At 28.6% G+C, this 27,044-nt stretch overlaps 3 protein-coding genes and 1 long non-coding RNA gene across 7 annotated transcripts; 3 read left to right on the plus strand and 1 right to left on the minus strand.

Annotated features, from left to right (window-relative positions):
• Positions 1-1,867: 1,867 nt before the first annotated feature.
• Positions 1,868-6,196, plus strand: XCT (XAP5 family protein). 3 transcript variants are annotated; one of them, XR_016518927.1, is made up of 12 exons: positions 1,868-2,105; positions 2,195-2,260; positions 2,348-2,412; positions 2,487-2,608; positions 2,938-3,016; positions 3,113-3,668; positions 3,892-3,953; positions 4,057-4,188; positions 4,353-4,406; positions 5,355-5,420; positions 5,582-5,656; positions 5,872-6,196. XR_016518927.1 is itself a non-coding variant. In XM_068615206.2 (12 exons), exons 1-12 carry the CDS (start codon positions 1,935-1,937, stop codon positions 5,920-5,922), a joined length of 1,020 nt encoding a protein of 339 aa, XP_068471307.1. In that variant the 5' UTR covers positions 1,868-1,934; the 3' UTR covers positions 5,923-6,196. The 3 variants fall into 3 exon arrangements, 1 of the variants encoding a protein (XP_068471307.1); XR_016518926.1 differs by having other exon boundaries at positions 3,569-3,668; XM_068615206.2 differs by having other exon boundaries at positions 3,592-3,668.
• A 5,345-nt stretch (positions 6,197-11,541) lies between these two features.
• On the plus strand, positions 11,542-12,956 carry LOC137812949 (uncharacterized). 2 transcript variants are annotated; one of them, XR_011081305.1, is made up of 5 exons: positions 11,542-11,778; positions 11,872-11,981; positions 12,147-12,209; positions 12,375-12,449; positions 12,602-12,956. It is a non-coding gene; the product is annotated as an uncharacterized LOC137812949 (long non-coding RNA). The 2 variants fall into 2 exon arrangements; XR_011081306.2 differs by having other exon boundaries at positions 11,643-11,778; positions 12,110-12,209.
• A 5,347-nt stretch (positions 12,957-18,303) lies between these two features.
• On the minus strand, positions 18,304-19,891 carry LOC137812950 (nudix hydrolase 17, mitochondrial). Its single transcript, XM_068615208.1, has 5 exons — positions 19,655-19,891; positions 19,310-19,415; positions 19,113-19,196; positions 18,791-18,919; positions 18,304-18,677 (listed from the first exon to the last, which is right to left on the minus strand). The coding sequence occupies exons 1-5, from the start codon at positions 19,726-19,728 to the stop codon at positions 18,564-18,566; spliced, it is 507 nt and encodes a 168-aa protein (XP_068471309.1). The 5' UTR covers positions 19,729-19,891; the 3' UTR covers positions 18,304-18,563.
• Positions 19,892-26,311: 6,420 nt separating this feature from the next.
• Positions 26,312-26,999, plus strand: LOC137812952 (uncharacterized). Its single transcript, XM_068615212.2, has one exon. The coding sequence runs from the start codon at positions 26,413-26,415 to the stop codon at positions 26,647-26,649; it is 237 nt and encodes a 78-aa protein (XP_068471313.1). The 5' UTR covers positions 26,312-26,412; the 3' UTR covers positions 26,650-26,999.
• The last annotated feature ends 45 nt before the right edge of the window (positions 27,000-27,044 follow it).

Consider the following 27,044-nt stretch of genomic DNA (forward strand, 5'->3'; position numbering starts at 1 on the left):
TATAAAATATAATTGAGAAAAACAAGTCATAATTTGCATTGCACGTAAAAAAAAAAAATCATGCACATATTAAGTGCATGAAATAAATAAAGTAGAGACAAATTAATCATTTCACACACCTCTCACAAATCTCATTTATTTTGGTCTCATCTCATAGGTGTTATCTTTTCCTCAACCATCTCGTTTATTTTTCACAAAATCAACACAAAGTTCATACTAAATTATCTCTTTACGAATTAATTGATCAAAATCGAATGACATCGAGACCAACCCTCAAAAGTTAAAGATTAGAGTGACTAAAATTTATACTACAATGTGTGAGTTATTGATCGAATTCTTGATTTTTGAGTTTTTTTTATTACACATTTTTTTCATTTTGTAAGTTTGTTCATTTTACATTTGGATGTTATATTTTTCTAGTGTTTTTTTATTTGTTATTATCACTTGTCATCTATTTTTTTATTCTTCACTATACACATATAAAATAATATCTCTCATTTCTAAAAGTTACCTGTTCAAGTAACTTAAAAAATTAAGTGACTTTAATTGTTATGTTGACTTGTTTTAATAACAAATTTGTTTGAAATAAAGACAAGGAATGAAGAAGAGTCTTTCTCAATCATAAAAGTGTAAATATGAAAATGAGAGTTGTGTTTTATTTGCTTTTGTATTAGTAATTTCCTTTTGTTATTTTATGTTGTTAAACTTCTTGCAAACAATTATAAAAGAAGCGTATTTTCGTTCTAATTGTAATTTTACGAAGATATTATTTTCATGAAAGAAAAGTGTGAATATAGATTTTGAATATTTAATTTCCTATTAAATATTCACTCGGTATTAATAATATAACATTTTTATTTTAAAATATAAAATGATATAAGAAATAAACTAAAATTAAAATTATTATTTTATTAGATGTTTCAAGGGCGTTAGAAATTTAAAAAGTATTTGTAATATTTTCCCTGCAAAATAATAAAGTTCCTTGATTTAAGGGGAATTCCCTTAACCAACAAGGGCAAAATACACTTGTGGCAAATTCTTCCTACACATAATCATTTTAAACTTACAACCTACATAATTTTAAATTTTAAAAAATGTTTTTCCTTATGGAAATAAAAATTTAGAATTAAAAATAATACATACATTACATAAAAGTAATATGAAAGAGATTATTGTGTATTGAAAATAAAATTTTGAAAACAAAAATCAAAATCACATTCCAAATAAAAAATTTTATTTCAAGAAAAATCCACAACATATTTTTGAAAAGAAGTTTCGTAATGTATATTATATATATCTCCATTTTATCTAATAATTTTGTTGTCTTTTCATCGTGAGATTGAGTGCAGTGAAATGGTGCAAGAGAAAGTAATTGCCTTATTTTCTCTCTCGCTCCTAAAAGCTTATGAAAAATGTTTGACAATTTCTTTTTCACCATATAATTCTAATATTGAAAATGATAAAACTGTTCCTCAAAATAATGAAAATAACCTTTTTAAAAAAAAGTGTAAATAAAAATTACTTTTAAAGTCCTTTATCCAAAAATATTTTGGATTTAAATTTTCAGAACACATTTTTGAATTTTAGAAATTTTTATCTGGAATGCAATTTCAATTTTGTATTCCAATTTGTTTTTCAGGAATGTATTTTTTTAATTTTGAATTATAATTTCAGTTTTACAAATCTGGAATAAGGATAATTTTTGAAATTTAAAAAAACCATAGGGTGGATATCGTGAAGGAAGAAATTGTCAAAATGTTTTGGAGTTAGAATTGGGCTTTTAGTATTAGTTTGGGCCTACTGTAAAACTGAAGCCCAGACTAATAGCGAGGGAACTATATAATCACCTACGGGTCACGAAAAGAAACCTTTCTTGTGTGGTTTTGTGTTGTTGGTCTTTGAATTTGAGTTTGAGTTTAGGAGCGAAGAAGAGGATGTCGGGTATGGGTGACGGGTACGTGGGCACCGCCCAAGACGCGGTGAGGATTCGGCGGTTGGAGAAGCAGAGAGAAGCGGAGCGTCGCAAAATCCAAGAACTCAAAACCAAGTCTGCCTCCGCCAAGGGCCAACCCGGTCTCCTCCAATTCGGTTCCAGCACTTCCGAGGTACCGCGTTCCTTCAATTTCTATCCTTTCTTCTTTTAGGGTTCCGCTTTTTCAAGATTACAATCGTCTTTACTTTTATTGAATTTCAGATTCTTGAGACCGCCTTCAAAAAAGAAACCGTGGGATTGGTCACCAGAGAGCAGTATGTTGAGAAGGTATGCCATCGTTTTCTTTACTTTTCTTTGACATGCTATAGTGTGGCGTGACTGATGCTTTTTGTGTTTTTTATTTGTTAATTGTAGAGGGTTAATATTCAGAGCAAAATAGAGGAAGAAGAGAAGGAGAAACTTCAGAAGCAGCAGCAAGAGTTCGTTTTCTCTCCCATTTTCTGTTTCTTTTTTTTTCTTTGTTATTTATTACTTATACACAATCTTCAAACAGGGAGGAGGAGCTTCAGTTAGAAAAGCGTAAAAAGAGGAAGATCAAGGGCAATTCTCGATTGTCCTTTGCTGAGGATATTGACAGTGAACCCCAAGAGGAGGAGGAGGAGGAACCACGTCATAGTAAGTGATGATTGGAAATACTGTGAAAATAAAAGATGTTTGATTTTAGACAAAGTTGCTTCCAGGTTTTCACAGTGTAACCGTGATTTCCGTTATAATCAAAATAAGTTAAGTTTGTACAAAATTGTTTTGCAAACGCTAAATCACTTCACTTTACATCTGTGATTTTCTTTCCAGTTTAAAATTTTGAGTTTTTCTTTGTTTACCAATGTAGCATCATTTTACGCAAGGGGTTTAAACGGAGAATTGTGAATGTGCATTGATCATTGATTTATAGAACACATAAAACTACGTTGAATGTTGAACCTTGCTATGTTTCTTTCTGGCAGATAATCTGGAAGCCAGTATGTTAAGGCGTGGTAAACTTGGTAAAGACCCTACTGTTGAAACTGGCTTTCTACCTGACAGGTATGTGTCGCATCTCATCTTTTTCCTTATTCTTTATTACACCCCTTCCCTGCTATGAAGCATGGGTCTATGACACCCATATTACACATGTCACAGACACTCCACGGATGTGCTGAATTTAAAAAATGTTTCTTTGCGGCTCTGGCACGACCCTAAAACGGCTGAGTTAACATGATAGACATGGTGATTTTTTTTGAAGTTGGAAATTAAGAAACTTATTGTGTAATTATAGAAATAATGAGTAGATTCTGTATGATATGGAATATCTAGATTGTGTTTAATTATTAGAATCTTCTCCTGCCACCGATGTTAAAATTGTTATATTTGACTACTATTTTATAGATGATTTTGAATATTTAAATCTTGATCATCAATTTAAAAAATATACTATGAGTGTATGTGTGTATATATGTGTGTGTGTGTGAGTGTATGTGTGTGTGCAGAGTGTCAGAGTGTCCCTGCGTGTGTCAGGTGTCTATGTCCATGCTTCATTGTTCCCTTGTACTCTTCCTTTCTTTGTTGGTTGTTTGTTGCCCTAACGTTTGGGCATAGGAGTGCTGAGGATTCCTGTTCAGTGAGCGAGAGGCTGAGGAGCAAGCAGAGCGGGAAAGGCTGCGGAAGCTTTGGCTCCGTGAGCAGGAACAAATTCGAAGTGAGTATGCTGCATCAATACTTGTTTCCAATGAGAATCTTTTGAACTGTTTTTGAAGCAATGCTAATAAAGGGTTAATAAGTATATAGATAATGCAATATGATTATGTATATAAGTGGGGGAAATTATGCTTATTTTCCCCTTGGGCATACGAATTAGCTGATGCAGAAAACACACAATCATTTAATAGTTTACGCTTAAGTAAGTTATTTCTGTACATCAGATGAACCTCTTGAAATCACGTACAGCTACTGGGATGGAACTGGCCACAGGCGTGTGATCCAGGCAAGTAAAGACCATATGCTTCAACTTCTTATATTCTTGAACTTTCCTTTACTAAAAATGATCTTATGACTTGGTGTTTGAATTATTTTATGATATGATTCAGGTACGGAAGGGTGACAGCATAGGAGAGTTTCTTCGAGCAGTTCAGCAGCAGCTTGCTCCTGAATTCCGAGAGATTCGAACAACATCAGTAGAAAATTTGTTATATGTGAAAGAAGACCTTATCATTCCTCACGTATGTACTTGTAGTTAGTTTTAATTTCAGAAAGTCTGTATAACTTGCTATCTTATTTGGGAGTATGGTGTGTGTTATGTATGTATAAGCTATGTGTTAACTTAACATTATTTTGACCAACGGATATCTTCTAAGTTATTTTTCTTTTTTCATGTGTATTATAGCAACACAGCTTCTATGAGCTAATTGTGAACAAAGCTAGAGGCAAAAGTGGGCCGGTATGTTCCTTTTATTCTGTGTTCTTCTTAGAAGGTGCATCATTTGTTGTTTGTTATTTTTATGAGTTGTTTTGTTCTTTTGTTTTCTTCTCACAAGGTGCATCATTTTTTCTTTTTTAGGAGATATTTTGTTGTTAATAATCTAATGATTCTTTTAAATGGGTAGGGGAAGAGCACAGTTTCTAGTTAGGTCCCTCATAGAACTTATCCAAATGACATAAAAATGTGCTTTATTTTTCCAAAAAAAAAAATGCCCCCTTGCTGAAATTGATGGGAATATTCTTTTTTGCTCCTGTAGCAAAAATTCCCAAGTTTTTCCTGTGCGTATGGTTTGACTGAAAATTGTAGTTATATTATTGTTTTAACATCCTTCTTATATGATCAATTACATTAGTAGAATAAGGAAGAACGCAATCTAAGTTTGGTGGATAGTTGGAAAGAAATTTGAAAATAAGCAAAAGTAATGTAAGAGTGACAAATAATGTAGTAAGACGAGGAATATAAATGCTGATCTGGGATTTTTTCCTCAATTTCTTAACTAATAAATCAAGTTTTTTTGTCTCCTGGTGATTTTTTTGTATTATTTATCCTAGGAGGAGGGGATGCTGTTCTGATTATAGTTCCAAATTTAAATTTCATTGCTCTTTGTGTTTCCTTGTACTGCATTTAGTTCCTATGACCCGTTGAAATTTCCCTGTATATTTTAATAGATGTAAATGTTGTTGTGTTTCTTGTGTAAATGCAAGTATTACAACTTGAGTTGGCTTTTTTATTGTGATAATGCTACAATGTGTTAGTGTTTATATTGTGACTGCTTCAAAATTGCAAATCATTTGGAGTATGTCAAACCGAAATAACATTTTGCATGCTGTCATAAACTTGGAGGTGTTCCCTCTTAGCTTGAGATTAATTATGGCATTAACAGTACTTGTGTTTCAATCTCTACAGCTTTTTCATTTTGATGTGCATGAGGATGTACGAACAATTGCTGATGCCACTATAGAGAAGGACGAGGTATACTTTCTTTCTTCCTATTTATTTTACCGAAATCTTAAAATTTGGATTTTCTAGTCAAAGGAAGCAAGTGCATGTATGACCTTTGGTGGTGTCTAATGACTTCTCTTATGGGTTTTTGCTTAATTTTTCTTACTGGGGTGATTTTGTTTCCACCACAGTCTCATGCTGGGAAGGTTGTAGAAAGGCACTGGTATGAAAAGAACAAGCATATATTTCCTGCTTCAAGATGGGAGGTACTCATTCTTTCTGTCTCATATGCACATAGCGCATGAGTTGGTTTTTCTTCCTCCTCTTGGCTTGAGCATTTGTAGCGTCATTTAATAAATTTCTATATGACAGGATATCTTGAACTGGCTATTTACTTTTACAGTCTGTCAGATAAGAGTGCATTTTGATGTGTTGCTCAGGTTTAGATTCTGGTTACCATTATTTGCATCTATTATTGCAGATATATGACCCAACGAAGAAATGGGAACGTTATACTATCCACGGGGATTGATCTGAGGCTGCCATATGGTTTGCATTTGCTGAATTTACCTTTTAATTGATCATCAGTTGAGCATCTGCACTCCTTGGTGTTTCAACGTTTTACAGACTAGGACAATTAGTCCACACAGAATTTGAACGTGTTTGTCTTGTCAAATACGCTCTAATTTATTTTTGTCTTATCTACTTGTTTGATAGTTAGCTTATTTTATTAGATGCATAAGGCATCTTTATAGCATGTATTGCATCTTTATCATTGCTTATTTGATAGTTAGCTTATTTCTAAATATGATCATGAAACTTTGTCCGTTTCTTATCTTTAAGTTGTATTATCGAGCTTAAAGAATGGTCTTATTTTAACAAGATATCAAAGTAAAGGTTAGACTAACATTGTCGGGAATACTTGGATTGTAAGACCCTTGTAAGCCAGAAGTTGAAACAGCTCTTGAATCCTCTGCAAGAAAGCTGGAGTGAAGATCAAGATTATGATCACATGATTTAATCTGGACACAGCTAGGGCTAACGGTCCATCTCCAATTCCCTTTTCGCGGCTCTCAAGTTCTTCCAATAGTTTGAAGTTCCTAGGAACTGCTCGCATAGATCAGAACAACAATGCAGCAAGATGCAATTAAATATACAGAGAATATGCTAGAGCATGGTACCTACCAGAGTTCCGAGGAATTTCGGGCTATTGGATGATCTTGAGAGAGATGAAAATGGAATTGGAGATGGAACCTTAGCTTTGGCCCTCGCTGTTTGAGCACATTATCTCATGTGATAATCTTGATCTTCAGTCCAGTTTTCTTGCAGAGCATTCACTACAAGGGTCTTTCAATCCAAGTGTTCCCAACTATGTTAGTCCAGACTCTTGAAGCTTTTCAATGTTTCCATTAACCTGCCCGTTGGAACTCTTTTGAGCAAAGGCAATGATTCGCAAACATTTGGTATCCATTGTATGATAGTGGTATCCTTTAAAAGCTTCAAGGACAAAGGAAACAAAACATTTTTGATGTAGGTATATGCCACGCTTGAGATCAGTTTCAAGATGTGCAGCGAGTTCTTTGACGTATCCAAATTGGTTGAGAGAATCGAATCTTTTGGAACTACAAAATATATTAATAAATGATAATTACAATAAATTTATTGTCCGTTTTGGTCTTTGTATGAGGTTTTTGGGAGACTAACATCAAGATAATTACAGTAAGTGTGCCCTACCATGTCACTCACTGAGTACTTTGGTAGTTTGGGATCAACCTTGGGATATGGTTAGTGATAATCTCTATCGTTAAAAGATAACTTTTAATATATTTTTTATAACATTTTTTTAATTGACTCATACCATTTCTAGTATTTATATTTTTCTTCGTATAAGTGTCATTCTAACTAGTATTTTGGACGGTTATCTATCATTTCTTAACTTTTTAGTGGTATATGATATCATATTTATAAATGTTGTTATATTTTCAAATAATTAAAGAATATTATTGCAATGTACAAAGAATATAAATGTTGTACTTTTTAATTAGCATGTGGTGAATTTGTAAAATAATGAATAAGAAGATATAATGTTATTTTTGTTTGAAGTTTGGTATTTTGATTTTTTTCTCTCGGCTTCCTTGTTTTTTCCTGGTCCTTTCTAGGAAAGTGTTGACTAAAACTATTAAAATTCCAAGAAAATTATGCAAAAGCATTCGTATAAATTATTGAAATCATAAATTATGTTAAATAAAGTAACTAAATTGTAATTTAGTAATCATTGCAAAAATCACTTATAAATATGATGCTTATAAATAGTTTGAAGGTATGAATATATGAAATTTTAACATATTGTTAAAAATATATGAAATGTATTTTTTTAATATTATTTTTGTATAATAGGTAAAGTTGAATAGTGATGGATTCGAATATTATATTTATGATATCTGTATTTAGTTAACTCTAAATAAATTTTAATTTTAATTATTATTCTTTAGGTTTTATGATATAATTATAATAATTATTATTTAAGTTATTTAAATGACTTACTGTTTATCTTCTTAATAACTGGACCATGTATGAATTTTTGGACATATCATGCATTTTTTATTTTTATAAAACAATTTAATATATTTAGATATAAATTTAATTTAATTTATATGATCTGGACCAACCCGTTTTTTTATAAAATAATTTACTTTATCTTGGAATTTTCTTAAAATTAAATCAATAACAATTGATTAATTCAAATTTTATTCTCTCTTAAATTTAATCATGCCGAAATTACTCACAGTAAATAAATATTAACATAGATTTATCATTGTGTGTGTACAATATAGAAATAGACTAATGGTATTAAAAATTATTTTGTAAAGGTGAGCCAAATTAAAGTGAAGAATATTGGTTATTGAATAATCACTAAAAAAATTTACGGTGGCAATTAGTTACGTAATAAAAGGTACTTAAATTGGCGTATTTTTCTAGGCAATTAAAATTTTCAGGATATTAAAATTTATGATATTTCATTATTAAGAGTCTTTAAATTCAAAATAAAATAAAATAAAAGACTAATTACTTTTAGACTAATTAACTTATAGGTATGAATGAGTAATTGATAATTAAAAAATAAATAAATAATAAATAATATATATATATAATTAAAATATTATTTTATTAGTTTGTAAAGTGTAGGCTTTTTACTGTTTGTTTGGTAATGTTAATCTATCACGATCCAAAATTATATTATTTAATTGGAGGAAAGGTGATTGAAAACAAGTAGAATTAAGTGGAAAGTTTGTAGAGGATATAAATTGAATTATGTAATAATTTTTTTTTATTGTTTTAATTACCAAAATACTGTTTTCTTGTATTTTTAATGAAACAAATATTAATATTTATGTAATAAAAAATATATTAGTTTATGTATTTGTGGTTAAAATTTGAAAGTAAAGAAACAGAAAATGTATTTTTATTATATTATATATGGATCTATTAAACAAAAATATTGCACAATCATCTAGAGATTAAAAAAACATTTAAACAAAAATACTGCACAATCACGTAGAGATTGAAAAAAACATTCAAAAAATGTGTCTTAATTAATTAAAAAAAATATTTAAATTCAACTTCACCATATAACTAGGTATCAAAAGTAACTCATATAATTATCATTGATACCCATTGTATGTTTATAAACAAATATTTAATATATGTGTCTATTTTTATATACATTTTTAAGCGAGATTATAAGGAGACAATTCAAACAAAAACACCTGAATTTAGGAAAATGATTTTACTAGATAATTTATAGGAGAAAAAGTGTATCATATTTGATTATTAATAGAACCCAATCGATCATGTTCCATGTAGGAATCAATTACACATGGTATCCATAATCAATTTATCTTCAACCTAATTAGTCATTCATCCATTATAATGCATAATATTATAGGTTATTATGCACAATCGATTATGGATTATAAAGACATCCATGTTGACTCTTGAATAATGAAAAGATTCATGACATCATATCTTATAGGTTTAGACTTACTCAGTAAATAATGCAAGATATAATAAAAAAATCACAATGAAAAAATAATTTAAAAAAGTGTACACATAATTTTGAACATAAGATTTTAATTAATTATACTAAGGCACAGGTCAAACTCATTTTGAAGTATTAATAGGTATATAATCAAACTTTGAATTATTAATAGTTATATAATTGTATTATGCGTATTAAATTTTTTATTACTTTATGAAAAACATTATTCAGCTTGATTGTAGTTTTGATAAATTTGTACTCAAATCATGTTATTGTTGGCCTACGTAATAAGATGCAATTAGTTGATCAACACATGTAGCAATTTTGGAAAAAATTGAATGGAGTCATGACCAATCATGGTATGACTTATAACCGATTATGTATGAGTGTGACAATAATATAAATAAAATTGACAAAGACAAATTATAACTTGCATTACACATAAAAATAACCCACATGTACGATGAAACATGCACATTAATGAAATAAAACTAGAGACAAAGTTACCATTTCACATACCTGTCATCCTTTCCTCCACCATCTCGTTTATTTTTCAAAAAATAAATACAGATTCATACTAAATTGTCTCATTAGAAATTAATTAATCAAAATCGAATAATCGACATCGAGATCAACCTTCAAAAGTTAAAGATGAAAATGATTAAAATTTACAACGTGTGAGTTCTTGTTCGAATTCTTGACTTTGGGATTTTATTTGTTACACATTTATTTCGTTTTTGGAAGTTTGTATTTTTCTAGTGTTTTTTTATTTGTTATTATCACTTTTCGTCTATTTTTTTATTCTTCATTATATACATATAAAATAATATCTCTCATTTCTAAAAGTTACCTGTGCAAGTAACTTCAAAAATTAGGTGACTTTAATTGTTATTTGTTATGTTAACTTCTTCCAATAACAAAATTGTTTGAAATAAAATATAAGGAATGAAGAAGATTCTTCCCCATGAAGATGTAAATATGAAAATGAGAGTTGTGTTTTATTTGATTTGTATTAGTAATTTCTTTTTTTTTATTTTATCTTGTTATACTTCTTGTAAACAATTATAAAAGAAGCATATTTTCGTTCTAATTGTAATTTTGTGAAGATATAATTTTGACGAAAGAAAAGTGTGAACATAGATTTTGAATATTTAATTTTCTATTAAATATTCATTCAGTATTAATAATATATATATTTTTTAAAAAATATAAAATAATATAAAAAATAAATTAAAATTAAAATTATTATTTTATTAGATGTTTCAAGAGCGTTGAAAAATTAAAAAGTATTCATGTAATATTCCCTGCAAAATAATAAAGTCCATTGGCAATAGTCCGAACCAACAAGAGCAAAATACACTTAATTTGTGGCAAATTCTTCCTACACATAATCATTTTAAACTTACACCCTATATAATTTTAAATTTTCTAGAATGCCTTTCGAATTCTGGAAATAAAAATTTGGAATTAAAAATAATATATTTCAGAAAAATAGAACACAAAGAGATTATTGTGTTTTAAAAATAAAATTTTGAAAACAAAAATCAAAATCCCATTCCAAATAAAAAAAATCCGCAATAAAAAAATTCTTTAAAAAAAAAAAATCTACAACATATTCTTGAAAAGGAGTTTCAGGATTTATTTTATATACACATCCATTTTATCTTAGGAAAATTTTCTCTTTTCATAGGGACTAATTGCCTTATTTTTCTCTCACTCCTATAAGCTTATGAAAATGTTTGATAATTTCTCTTTGTAGCATCATATCAATTATAACATGCACTCAATCTCCTATTAAAAATGATAAAACTGTCCCTTCCAATGATGAAAATAACTTTAAACGAGGTGTAAATAAAAATTATTTATAGAACCCTTTAACCAGAAATATTCTGGATTTAAATTTCCGCATTTTTAAATTTCAATTTTGTATTTCAATTTTTTATTCGGAATGTATTTTTTAATTTTGAAATATTTATTATTCCAGATTTGAAATTGTCAGAGTGTTTTGGAGTTAGAATTGGGTTTTAGTATTAGTTTGGGCCTACTGTAAAACTGAAGCCCAGCCCAATAGCGAGGGAACTATATAAGCACCTACGGGTTATGAAAAGAAACATGTGTTGTGTGGTGTTGTGTAGTTGGTCTTTGAATTTGAGTTTGAATTTAGGAGCGAAGAAGAGGATGTCGGGTACGGGAGACGGGTACGTCGGCGCCGCCCAAGACGCGGTGAGGATTCGGCTGTTGGAGAAGCAGAGAGAAGCGGAGCGTCGCAAAATCCAAGAACTCAAAACCAAGTCTGCTTCCGACAAGGGCCAACCCGGTCTCCTTCAATTCGGTTCCAGCACTTCCGAGGTACCGCGTTCCTTCAATTTCTATCTTTTCTTTTCTTCTTTTGGGGTTCTTCTTTTCAAGATTACAATCGTCTTTACTTTTCTTGAATTTCAGATTCTTGAGACCGCCTTCAAAGTGGAAAATCAAGGGCAATTCTCGATTGTCCTTTGCTGAGGATATCGACAGTGAACCCCAAGAGGAGGAGGAGGAGGAACCACGTCATAGTAAGTGATGTTTGGAAATACTGTGAAAAAAGGATGTTTGATTTTACACAAAGTTGCTTCCAGTTTTTCACAGTGTAACCGTAGTTTCTGTTATAATCAAAATAAGTTTTGTGTGATTTTCTTTGCAGTTTAAAATTTAGAGTTTTTCTTTGTTTATCAATGTAGCATCATTTTGATGTGCATGAGGATGTACGAACAATTGCTGATGCCACTATAGAGAAGGACGAGGTATACTTTCTTTCTTCCTATGTATTTTACCGATATCTTAAAATTTGGATTTTCAAGTGAAAGGAAGCAAGTGCGCATGTATGACCTTTGGTGGTGTTCTAATGACTTCTCTTATGGGTTTTTGCTTAATTTTTCTTACTGGGGTGATCTTGTTTCCACCGACAGTCTCATGCTGGGAAGGTTGTAGAAAGGCACTGGTATGAAAAGAACAAGCATATATTTCCTGCTTCAAGATGGGAGGTACTCATTCTTTCTGTCTCATATGCACATTGCGCATGAGTTGGATATCTTGAACTGGCTATTTATTTTTACAGTCTGTCAGATAAGAGTGCATTTTGATGTGTTGCTGAGGTTTAGATTCTGGTTACCATTATTTGCATCTTTTATTGCAGATATATGACCCAACGAAGAAATGGGAACGTTATACTATCCACGGGGATTGATCTGAGGCTGCCATATGGTTTGCATTTGCTGAATTTACCTTTTAATTGATCATCAGTTGAGCATCTGCACTCCTTGGTGTTTCAACGTTTTACAGACTAGGACAATTAGTCCACACAGAATTTGAACGTGTTTGTCTTGTCAAATACGCTCTAATTTATTTTTGTCTTATCCACTTGTTTTGATAGTTAGCTTATTTTATTAGATGCATAAGGCATCGTTATAGCATGTATTGCATCTTTATCATTGCTTATTTGATAGTTAGCTTATTTCTAAATATGATCATGAAACTTTGTCCGTTTCTTATCTTTAAGTTGTATTATCTAGCTTAAAGAATGGTCTTATTTTAACAAGATATCAAAAGTAAAGGTTAGACTAACATTGTCGGGAATACTTGGATTGTAAGACCCTTGTAAGCCAGAAGTTGAAACAGCTGTTGAATCCTCTCCAAGAAAGCTGCAGTGAAGATCAAACAGCTGTTGAATCCTCTCCAAGAAAGCTGCAGTGAAGATCAAGATTATCACATGAGATAATGTGAACACAGGGAGGGTCAAAGCTAACGGTTCCATCCGCAATTCCCTTTTCGCGGCTCTCAAGTTCTTTTAATAATCCGAAGTTCCTCGGGCTATTGAATGATCCTGAGAGAGGTGAAAATTGAATTGGAGATGAAACCTTTACCTTTGGCCCTCGCTGTGAACACATTATCTCCTGTGATTCTTGATCTTCACTCCAGCTTTCTTGCAGAGTATTCAACTTTTGGCCTACAAGGGTCTTTCGATCCAAGTATTCCCAACAATGTTAGTCCAGACTCTTGAAGCTTTACATTTGGTAGCCATTGTATGATAGTGGTATCCTTAAAAGCTTCAAGGACAAAGGAAACAAAACCTTATGCCACGCTTGAGATCGGTTCCAAGATGTGCAGCGACATCTTTGACGAATCCAAATTGGTTCAGAGAATCGAGTCTTTTGGAACTACAAAAAATATTACTAAATGATAATTACAATAAATTTATGGAAAATGATAGTGTAATAACTCAAAGAGTTGTATACAACCTGATGTGATAGGTTTAGAAATAAATATATATAGTAAAGGGTAAATTTATAATTAAATGATATAAAAAAGTATTAAAATAATAGTATTGAGAGTTATAATGTGGTTGTATAAAAAAATGTGGTTGTCCATATATCATTGTTCTAAATTTATTACAAAATGATAATATATTTTTTATAACATTTTTTTTAATTGACTCATGTTTTCTAATATTTATATTTTTCTTCGTATAAGTGTCATGCTTACTTGTATTTTGGACGGTTATCTATCATTTCTTAATTTTTTAGTGGTATATGAAATCATATTTTTAATATTTATAAATATTGTTATATTCTCAAATAATTAAAGAATATTATTGCAATGTACAAAGAATATAAATGATGTACTTTTTAATTAGCATGTAATGAATTTGTAAAATGATGAATAAGAAGATATAATGATATTTTGATTTTTCTCTCTCGGTTTCCTTCTTTTTCCCTGGTCCTTTCTAGGAAAGTGTTGACTAATAAACTATTAAAATTCCAAGAAAATTATGCAAAAACATTCGTATAAATTATTGAAATCATAAATTATTGTTAAACAAAGTAATTAAATTATATTTAAGTAATCATTGCAAAATCACTTATAAATATGATGCTTACAATTTATTCTTAAAAAACTGGCATTAAAGTGTTTGAAGGTATGAATATTTGACTCTGGAAATGAATAAAAATTCGTAATGTTTTAAAATGTTATAAAAATAATTTAAATATACAGATTAAAGAGGGTAGATTGAAATTAATCAATAACTAAGAGATCAAATTCATAGAATATAAAAAGAAAAAAAGTAAGTATAAATGATTAATTTTTTTATAAGTTATTAAACTTTGAAATCAGGGTGTAATTTTATCTCTTAATTATCTCGAATTGAATAATTTTTTAAAAATTATTAAAATGGATAAGTTTTGTCATCTTGATAACTTTTGTTATTTATCTTAACACGACTTACATATTTCAGTTTTCAATAAATTTTTAAGAGGTGAAATTTTATCATATTGTTAAAAAGTATATGAAATGTATGTTTTTAATATTATTTTTGTATAGTAGGACAAATTGAATAGTGATGGATTCCAATATTATATTTATGATATCTATATTTAGTTAACTCTAAATAACTTTTTAACTTTTAATTATTATTCTTTAGGTTTTATGATATAATTATAATTATTTTATAATTATTTAAGTTATGTAAATGAGTTACTGTTTATCTCCCTTAATAACTGAACCATGTATGAATTTTTGGACATATAATGCATTTTTTATTTTTTTAAACAATTTAATATATTTAGATATAAATTTAATTTAATTTATATAATCTGGACCAACCTGTTTTTTTTATAAATTAATTTAGTTTATCTTATAATTTTCTTAAAATTAAATCAATAACAAATGATTAATTCAAAATTTATTCTCTCTTAAATTTAACCATGCCGAAATTAGTCACAGTAAATAAATATTAGGCAAATTCTTCATGCACCATATCAATTTTAACCTCCACCATATCAATTTTATAAATTTCCAAAATTACCCTCCTGCACCATATCAATTTTAACCTCCACCACCATATCAATTTTTTAAATTTCCAAAATTACCCTTATTTCAAATTAAAAAATCTAAAATAATAATTATAATTCAGAAATAAAATAATACATGTGGAAAAAAAATTCTGAACACAACTAAACTGGATAAAAAAATTCAGAATTCAAAAATATGTTCCAAAAAAAATTGAAATCCAAAATATTTCAGATAAAAATTTCAAAAATATTTTTTCTCATTTTTGTGTAAGGTTATTTTCGTCATTTAGGAGGGATATTTTTGTCATCTTCTAGAGCTGATTGGGTGCATGCTGAAATTCATATGGTGATGGTGAGGGAGAAATTGCCTAAATATTAACATAGATTTATCTTTGTGTGTGTACAATAAGAAAATAGACTAATGGTATTAAAAATTAGTTTGCAAAGGTGAGCCAAATTAAAGTGAAGAATATTGGTTATTGAATAATCACTTAAAAAAATTTACGGTGGCAATTAGTTACGTAATAAAAGGTACTTAAATTGGCGTATTTTTCTAAGCAATTAAAATTTTCAGGATATTAACATTTACGATATTACATTCTTAAGAGTCTTTAAATTCAAAATAAAATAAAATAAAAGACTAATTACTTTTATTTTAGACTAATTAACTTATAGGTATGAATGAGTAATTGATTAGACATTGTTCTCACAATTTCCAAAAAGTAATTGATTAGAAATAAAGAAGTTAAAACTTTGAAAACGAGAAAAACATACATAAAGAGAGGAAGAAAGTAATATTTGATTAAAAGTCTGGTTTTCTGATGAAAGTGCACAAGAAGTTTCAGCCTTTGGTTTTATTAGAAGAATAAAAAGCTTTTGGACCAAACAAAATAATTGATTTATGCAAAAAAATAAAAATAAAAATAAAAAATTTGCTAGAAAATAAAAAAAATTACTTGAAAACAAGGAAGGTTATGCTTGAGAAAGCTAAGATATAAGAAATAGTTAATTGCTTATGGTGGAAAACTCAAATAATTACTACATAAAAAAAAGCTTTGCTAGATCCAAATTTATAACATAGTCCAAATGTATTTTAAATTTAAGAGAATCTTAGTTGATTGATCTTTTAATTTTAAATGATGTACATAAACATGGTCATTGTCCTTTAAATTCATGTAAAAAACGTGCTTTCAATTGCATGCTCTCTACTTTTCTCATATATTTTATTTTTAATCACTCAAATCTCTTATTTGACTAAGAAAAGTAAATTAGCTTACGACAGTGTATAATATTTGTTTAATATTGCATTACTTATAAATGCATAAATTTTTTATTATTTCACACAAAAATAGATTAATTATAAAAACCGAAAGGTGCTGAGTTATTGAAAATTTGTCCTTAATCAATTCAATTCAAAGGCAGCAATGGCCATGTGGGAAATGCATAAAACTTGTCAACTAACGTGCACATAATTAATAAATTTCAGCTAACATGCACATAATTAATAAAATTTTACACGTACAAAAATAATCAATCGTTTTATATTAATTCCTTATATTAATATATGTTTGGGCACACGTCTAATGCCACGTATGTACAAGAAATAATTTACATAAAATTTGTTCAATACCTTATATTAAAATAGTTATTTAAAGAAAACTATATATTATAAATAGTTGCTTTCGTTTTGATACATAAAAAAAATACAATAAGATATAAAACTAAACATGTTTGTGTTTTTGCAAATCAATATTCTCTCCCATGATATTTTTTTTTTTACATTTTATTATTATGAAAGTATACATCTTTTATATAAGAACACAATACTCGTAAATTATATTATGGGAGAATTATAGATGTTCTAATAAGAAAAATATTTTTTTTTATTAAGTTTAACTTAAAAAGTTGAAGAAATTATTTTCAGCATCTTGGAAATGTATACACGGATTATTCATTATTTTTTTTATAGAAAAATATTTTTCTTTTTTTCTATATATAAAAAAGGAATTTGCGATAAAGATAAATGAATGCAAGTGAAAAAAAAAAACATAGAGAGTAAATGATAAAATTAATATTCATGTGAGACTAGAAATTCAAGTAAATTAAAGTTGAAAAAATTAAAGTATATAATTAAGTAAAACAGTCAAGAATGTAATTGTGATAAATTACATTTTTATTATAAAAGTTTTTTTGTTAGACATCATTATGAAACTTCACACATTTCAGTTAGGCTCACACATCAGGTAACGACAATCATTTGTCATCATGAAAAAAAAATTATTATTATTAAAAAAGAAAAAAATACATATGTTAACAAAAACAATACATAGTAAGCTAATAATCATGACTTCTCAAGTCAGCTAATAATTATTACTTCTCAAACTATTTATTTTTCTAATTCACAACTATAATTATCTATTTATTTTCCAAATACAATAAATTTTCATTTATCTATTTATTTCCAAATTCAATAACAATTTTCTTCATTTTTTAATTAATTAAATAATCAAGTTATTGTATTACATTACCGTCAAACATGATCTATACACGATTATCCAATTTTTTGTTCCTTAAAACGAACACTCTTAAAAAATTATATATCAAAATAATTTTTAACATTACATAACTTACTACCCAATCTAAACAATAAAATTAAAAAAATAAAATAAAATTATGACGTGACAGAAGTCGTGCCAAGTTGGCACGACTTTAGTATGACAGGGTAGAAGTCGTGCCAAGTTGGCACGACTTCAGTATGACATGACAGAGTCGTGTTTAATTGGGACGATTTGTGCATATGAAATTTTGTCGAATTGGCACGACTTGCCTAAATTTATAATTTTTTTTAAACGGATCCCATTTTGGTAAAAAACAAAAAAATAACCCCATAATGGTAAAAAAATCTTTAGATGGAAGTCTATTATACCAGTGAAATGATTCATTATAAATAAATATTAAATTAGTTAACTTATCAGCACACGTGATTTATGTAAGAGAAAATTTTGGAATATACATATGATAAAACATAAGACAAAGATAAGGAGAAGGATTGAGATGAAATTATTTAACTTCTTTAACTCTTGGAATTACAATGCTAAGTTCTTTAAATGTGTAACATTGAAGTTGTACAAAAATCATCTTACTCTACAATTTATTCCTTATATTTTTTATAATAAAAAATAAATTAAATTGAAAGAACATTTCAAAGTGTTCTAACCCTACAACAAAAGATTATTTCCTCTCTATAACTCTCAATTTTATGAAGATACAAAATATTGACATTGTGACCTAAACCCTAAATTGAACTGTTTAAAAGCTTAAATCTTTTTCCTGTGCTGAAGACACCATTCTTTGAACCAATATATCTAATGCCTCCTTCATCCACCAATGCTGACAAACTTCTCTAGCTTCACCAACACTCATCTGCAAAAGGTAACCACAAAATAATTAGCAAAATTTGCAAATTATATATATATATATATATATTTAAAATTAATTATTAGCACGTGTAACATGTGACTAGAGCATAAGCATACCCATATTCTTCTCCGTAAATTTTGCTCTGGCCACGTGTCAAGTTGTTCCTTCACAAACATGGGAAACATGTGTCCTTCATAGTATACGCCATATCTTTTGCTGATGAAATTCCATTGCCCCAATTCATGCTGCAAGCCAATAAAAAAAATTAATATTAGAGTTTTATTAACCAAATTTCGGACACTCCTCTTAAATAGTGTGTTTGTCCGACACATCAAACATGACACACGTCGAACATTGTGTGTCGAACATCAACACTTGTAGCCTCGTAAAATAAATTTCTGACAATTTTATCACGATTTTAATATATACTATACATACCTCAATACTTCCCAATACTCCTGCTTCTTCAAGGGATTCCCTACAAGCTGCTTCTTCTACAGATTCATCAAGTTCCCAACCTCCCTGTGATTATCAGATAAATGCGATGTTAATTAATGAATGTTAAACTAAATTAAACCACCATTAATGAATACCCAATTGAGCATATTCCAATGAAATGATGGATGAATGAATACCTTAGGGAACATCAATCCTTGGCCTTTCTGAGAACTAACCACTAGAACTTCCAATTCCTCACTCATGTTACCATCTACGTCTTCTTTGTATCTGTAAGGTATGCACCTGCAAAAATAAGCATTATAAAAACCCAGTCAAGTACTGAAACAACGATCTATTAAGATCCTTTTCAATGCCAACACAAAAATGGGAAGATCCAAGAAAAAAGTGTCCACAAGGGACCTACCAAAATAGCAACTTCTATAGAAAACAAAGTGACCCACGTGAAAAAAACAAAAGGAAACGTTTTGGCAGACACTACAGACACAGTACTAGAAACAAATAAAGCCACCAAACAAACTCACCCAACAACTTGGCGGCCACCCATGTTATTGTATCTCTGCAATTCCCTTCCTGAGCGAGATACCAAGCATGCCATGTTTAAGATTTAAAGTTTAGGGTTTAAACTGAGTTTTTGAAGAATAAGTGAAAGAATGAAGAAGAGAGGAAGAGTGGGATGAAAATAATGGAGTTGCGTTGGTAGGTATTATAGGTGTGTGTGATTTGATGGAGACGAGAGAGAATAAAAGGTGGATATGAAGAGTGAGAAGAAGAAGAAGAAGGTATATATAGAATAAAGGGTTGAGAATTGTTGGTGTTGTAATCTTAAGCAAGCCCATCAAACGCGTAATTGTCTCCTTCCTCGACCCTCATGTATACATCTTCAAGTAATGGGAATACGCTATTATAATATACTCATAATAATATAATAATATGGAAAAGTTGTTGATGAAATTGTTTAGGATTTTACTTTAAATTTAATTCAATCTTATAAAATTGATTCTTAAAATATAAAATGAAGTTTCATTTATATATTATAAAATATTAATATCAAATCTCGAACATATTTTGATTTGTAAAATTTGTGCATATGACTATGTATTTATGTATGATCCAATAAGTGATAGTATGATAAACCTAATAAACTCTTCAATGATAGTGTACCGGTCGGATCTGTACGACACTTGGAGGTCCGGTACCCGGTCAAGACCGACCGAGTCAGCCAAAACCATTACACCCAAATAGAGGATTAACTAGACTAATCAATGATCAAACACTAGGCAATGTGTTTTTAATTATGATCCAAATCCTTAATAAAAGGCTCATGATAATGATATAAATAGACACAAATTCCAAAAATCAGGTACGTCATCATTCAATATTAATAGCACTGAATGCCAAATATCAAAATCTGAGTTGATCGTCGGAGTGTTTTTTGCAGATATTATCTGAGTCCAGAGTTAAAAAGACGAGAAATAGATAAGGCAGAAGAGTATAAGAAGTTTATTCGAAATGAGAGACTGAAGAGTAGACCGATTGAATAAGAAGGAAGGAAATCATTCTCTTCAAACAATTAAAAATAAAAAACATAAATTGAGTATTGTGTGTAGTTTTCCACCAAGTGTTTATTTACATTTTCCAATTAAGTCAGCATTAATAAGTATATCTATATGATGATGATTTTAGCTAGCAAAAAAGAATATTACTACTACTTTGGTAGGATTAAGTTTTCTTTAATTGTTTTTTATAGTAAACACAGTCTTCACATAAGCGTCGACACGGAGGATGGCGATTCTCAACTTGACTTTGGAAAAACACGTTTCTCCTATATTTCTATGCCCACTCTCCTCTCATAATTCCACACACCAATTCGATAACGATAGTGGAGTTCTCACTCTTTTCTTTATTATATATAATCTATATTAAATTATTATTTTCTTTCATTGCCACAAAACAATTTTTTTATTTATTTTTTATGTAATGCTTATCTATGAGGTTTCTCTAAATATCTGCACATAGCTAAAATATTAATCTCAGAAACTTTAGTTTGAATATTATATAATATATTTATAATACAGTTGACTTATTGAATTGGTAGTTATGAGTGTATTAATTAGGTGTGAAAGCTGTCACAGATGTTAAGTGTGTTAACAACCGAAAAACTAAAGTATAAGACTTTTACTAATAATTGTGAAAATAGACAAACACGTGTAAACAGGCTTTATAAAATATAAATTAAGTTATCTTAATCTATATATTAAACTTAATTAGTTGTTACTAACTTTCTCTAGATTTAGAAGTATCCTTATAATTTTATTAGTAAAAGTAGTTATTAAAATATTTTCTAGTGTCTAAATTAGTCAATGTGTGTGTGTTCATTACAAATTTCAAAAGGAATCAAACATTGGTAAATGTTTTATGCTATGTATTCGAGAAAACTTGTATTAAACATCACCAATATTATCAAAATAAATATTTACCTTAAGTTTTAAATAAATTAATAGTCGTACTTTTATAATTTTTAAATAGATGTTCATCTTTTCATATTTTTATTAAATATCACTCACCCTTTTATTTTTTCAGTAAAAAGGTCTTAATTTATATTTTTTTTCATTTTTATTTAAATTTTATGGATATAACATTTTAAAGTAAAACAAGTATTATTTTATTAAATATAAGGGAAGTGAGTATCATTTATAGAATTAAATAAAGAATGTGAATATATATTTAAAAAATTAAAGATATATGAATGTTATCCTTCTAAAAAAAATAGAGACGTGAATTCTTTTTAAACTAAACCCTAAACATAAAAAAGTAAATGTAATTTATCTTAAGAACAAATATAGGAGTTTGTCATAAAGAGTAAAACATAAAATTGAAATTAAAAAAATGAAAAAGCTTCACAAGCCTAAGTAATATTCATGGTCCACATAAATTCGATCGGATTAAAAAGATGAGTAAAATTCTCCCCCCAACTTTATATTAATTGTCAAAAAATTTATTTAAACTTTTTTAAAATTTTAAATAGAATATAATCTCATATTTTTAAATAATTTTGGTTGCCCTTTCATGTCTCAGCTTATTTTCAGCCGTAACACTTTCATTCTTTTTCAAGTGTAACATTTGAGAGAGTAATTCCATAATTTGAATGTGTATGAGATGGTTGACGAGAAGATTCATTGTATTTAACGTTATTCAGTGCATTTTTTTTTAGTTTTATATTCCATTTTTGTACATCACTGATTTTTTATTTTATTTTTAGGTTTTGTTGTTTCCAAAAAAAATACAAAAAAGCAAATGAAAATACAATCACCATAAAATTTATCTCAACCACCAAAGTTCACCACTAGTCCCACCCTACCAACAATTACTACAAAAAAAATCAATCACTACTTAAAAATGAAAAATAACATTATACTCTTCACTGTATTCAGAAAAATATTACTGAAATTAAAAGTGTAGGGAGAAGATACGTGGGTGCAGATATAATTTACCAAAAGATGATGTGCAAATTTTCTCCACAAAAGGAAGAAATAAAAATTAAAAAAAATCTCCACAAAAGAGAAAAAATGTAACGATGTGAGCCCGGTCCATCTAAAATAAATTAGGCCCAAAAACCGATCCATAATTAAAGCAACAATTCCTTTTCACTAATATAAATTCTATTCGTATATTTTTTGTATTTTATATTGCAATTTTGATTTTCTCAATATATTGAAAACAAGTTTTTAGTGTGTATCTCAACATATACAAAACATAAACAAGTTTTTAGTGTGTAAACATGATCTTCCAAAAAACAAAATAATATTATAAAAAAATTAGATGAAATTGGACTCTCAGAATAAAGAAGCTTTTTTTTAAAAAAAAATATTCCAGCATGAAACATCGTTGGATTTTTTTTACCTTTTAATTTACGGTTTTAATTTTTTTTCTTTATGTTTCTTTTTCTTCCTGATATATTTTGAGATGCGTAATTTATAGTTTTCTATAATTACTCTTTTTATACTTTAAATATTTATAAAACATTTTATTACTTTTTTTTACATAAGATAAGTTTTGTTTCATTTGTTCTTTTCTATATTATATTATTTATAAATAATGATTTTATCAATTCCATATTATACTTTAAGAAGTTATAATAATAGTTTTTTTTCTATTAGTTGTTTAATAGTGTTATATTTAAATATTTATTTAAACTAATACACAAATTAATACGTCAAAATAATACATATACTTAAGTATACATTGATTTTATTTAGTTTTAGTATTTATTAATCCGTTAAAAAGTCATATAAGATTGATAGTAAAATATACATTAAAAAGATAAGATCAAATTAGAACTACAAATAATAATGGAATAAAAATATTATTTTTTAATCAATAAACAATTAATAAATATAAAAAAACATAAAAGGGTGTTTTAACCTTTATATATAAAGATACTGAACAACTTTTTTTTTTTTATATATATCTTAACATAAAAACAAACATGTCAAAACAAAACAAAATATCCACTACCCTCTCAAAAGCCATGCGAAATAAAAGAATTAAACTACACAATCTACACAATCTAAAACAAGAAAACCAAAATTAAAATAAATCAATAAATCATTAAGTGTTTCACTAATATTAATATGTGACCATTTTTTTGCTTGTTTCCTTTTCCCTTTCTCATCAACTATTACGATTGTCCACTCTTTTAATTAATTCAATTCCCATAATAGTTTTATTAGTTACTTTTTGGATATTAAAAACAAAGGTGCACTAAAGAAACTATTTACCTACAGTTATGTGCTTTGTTCAGTTATTTTGTTTTGTCAAAGTTGATTAAATAGATTAAGCAGGTCAACTGCTTTTATATCTAACCCTTTTCTTTGTTTTTCAAAGTTTTTCAAAGTTTACACGTTTATGAATCATTGACCACAATTTTGTGGATGCGTTCACAACTCACAAAATAACTTCCAAATCACAAAGCCCTACTAATGTTGCAAACTGGTCAAAGTTGTTTACAGTGCGATATCTTGGAAAAATTGTTTAACTAATCTCCATTTAGAAAAAAAAAAAAAGTTATTTGATATTTTAGATAGTTGAAATCAATTTGATTAGTGTATCTTTTGTGATTTTGGATTTGGTTTAATTAAAGAATTGAACTTTTTGATCTTTTAGTTAAATAAATTGGATGAATATTGTTAAACTTGTGATCTCAACCTCAAATCATATTATTTATTTATGAGAGATAATTAATATAAGAACTTAATTAAGGATCAATCCACTAAATAAATTAGAATGACATGTTAAAGACGAGATTGAGTTTGAATAAGGTTTCAATAGAAAGAGTAGCATAAAATAGTATAAATAAACAATACACAAACACGTAAATGGGAAGTTGAATAACATTTATAACTCTCTAATACATTTTATTTACTTAGACGTCAGAAGTGTCTTTACAAGTATTTTTTTCTTTTCCAATTAAGTGAAAATTGAAATGAGGAGATCGAAATAACTATATTATAAACACAATAGACATATCCGGATTAGTGTTATAGTTGGTTGGAACTTATACGAACATGTATTTTTTTATATTAAAAGTAATATTTTAATGTGAGTTCACAAAAAAAACAATGACATCTTCAATTTGAAAGATTTTTTAATAACAATAATTGCTCACAATTTGTTGCTTGCCCGAATGAATATAAAATAGGAGAAAGTGTTTGAAAGATTTGAGGCAAAGTGGGATGTGGAAAACAGTAACAAGTGGCAAATGGGAACAAAACTAGAAAACATAATGAGGAAAGTGGGTGTAAATAGACCATAAACTGAAATTGATTGAATGGAGGTGGTGAGTTTCCATTGGTTTGGGTGGCTTCCCATGTTGTCGTTTTAGGTTATGTTATGGAGGGTGGTAGAACTTTGATTTTCAAGCATTTTTATGTCGTGGAAACCATTTCTCTCTTCTAATACTAAACATTTGTCAAATTTTGTGACTTTTCATTGTCACTTAAATATTATATGGATCCGTGCCTATCATTTCCTTTTCCACACACCACCACCTTCCTCCACGTGTTTCATCAAATTCCAATCTCAATCTTCACTCTTCAATCATTCATATCTTATTCTACTAATAATATATCTTGTCAAAACAAAATATTATATTTTATACACCTTAAAACGCACATTTAATAATATTAATGAGATCAATTAAATAAGATTTTCTTTTTAATTACTTGCCAATTATGTTATTCTGGATTTGTTATGTCTTGTATAAAATATTTATCAATTTTAAATTTATGCAAATTCATATGCTTTTATCTTTTATTTTCAATAAATAACTTAACAAATTGAAATGTCAGCTTTTATTATGTTTATACCATGGCTCAAACATCCTCTTAAATGGTGTGTTGGGGTCTGATATACATATCAGATACTAACATTTGTAAGATAAGTATTGGTGGATTGTCTAATTTAAAAAAATATTTGTTGAATTTTTGATAATTTTAACACGATTATTACAAAATTAAAAAAAAATACATTAACTTTTTAAAAACTCAAATTTATTATACAAATTTTTATTATGATTATAAGAATAAGAAAAAAATCATTTTGAACCCGTCACAAGTTCTAAAAAAAATCTAAAAATTACTAGTAAACATAAATCTTTATTATTAATTTATATAATTTATAATTATATAATATATAAATTTGTATATCTACATTTTAGAAATAATATGGACGTTTAGGGTTTGTGTGGTATCATTGTCCTTGTAGCATTACCATAAAATGAGATTTTTTGAAAAAAATTGTTGTATTGGACAAATGGCCTTGAATAAGTATGCAGAGTTGAAAAGAAAGTTATTACTCACGGTTATCTGTTTATTCAGTTTCTTGACACTAGAAAAGAAAGCAACATATCAAATGAGTCAGATTTGTAATTAAAGTATAACATATGGTGGATGGAAATAATAATAATAATAAATAATAATAATAATGGTGTAATAATAAATTAAGAATATATTTTTGGGGGCGTGGATTCAAATGTCTGCTCCAAATCCATCCAAATGGAGAAGGTGGAGTGGAACCCTAATAAAAACTTCCCTTTTTATAATAAATAAAAAAAAGAAAGATTTTTTCCCTTTCTCTAAAAATCTGATTTTTCGTTCCTTCTTCCGGGTATATATACGGATGTATCCTTCAAAACGTTTCCTTAAGGGCATAATCACATTTCACACATATTTGCTTCCAAAGGGTTCTGTTTGAGATTCTGATTCTGCAGAAGAAGAAGAAGATGGAGAGCACCGCCATCTGCACCGCCGCCACCTCCGCCACCTTCTTCAACGAGGAACGAGAGGGTTACATGGGTTCTGCAGTTCATAGCCAAGTCATCAAAATCAAGCAAGAAACTGAGAAAATAAAGCACCCTTCACTGCAGCTGCATATCAGGCGTGCCCTTCTCAGAGATGTCAACCGTCTTCGCTCTCGCTCGCCACTGGGACTTGCAGAGAGTGCTATCCTTGGATGCTAGATCATCACAACATCATGCACATGATACACTTACAGACACACATGTACATACATATAATATAGCACTATAGGCATAGACAGACAAACTTCCCTTCTTGGAAGTTTGAACTTTCTTATAAAATCCTTTTCTTCTTCCTTTTTAGCCTGTTTCTTTTATGTTTTTCCGTTTCTTTTCTTCCTAGGTTTTATGTTTTTGTGTCTTTCTTCTACGTGTTCTTGGTGGTAAATATTGGGACATGGTTTCTCTATAGTCTTTTCCTCTCTTTTTAACTCATAATTGTTCCATGTGCTTCTGCTTTTGCAAAGACTTGCTCAATTGTTTTGTCGAGAAAGGAGAGAGGATTCGTTGTCCCCTGTTATGATTTTTTTTTTGCTTTTCTTCAGTTGTAGTGAAAA

This window comes from Phaseolus vulgaris, chromosome 2, assembly GCF_051622355.1.
Source record: "Phaseolus vulgaris cultivar YP4 chromosome 2, ASM5162235v1, whole genome shotgun sequence".
Taxonomy (NCBI): Eukaryota; Viridiplantae; Streptophyta; class Magnoliopsida; order Fabales; family Fabaceae; genus Phaseolus; species Phaseolus vulgaris.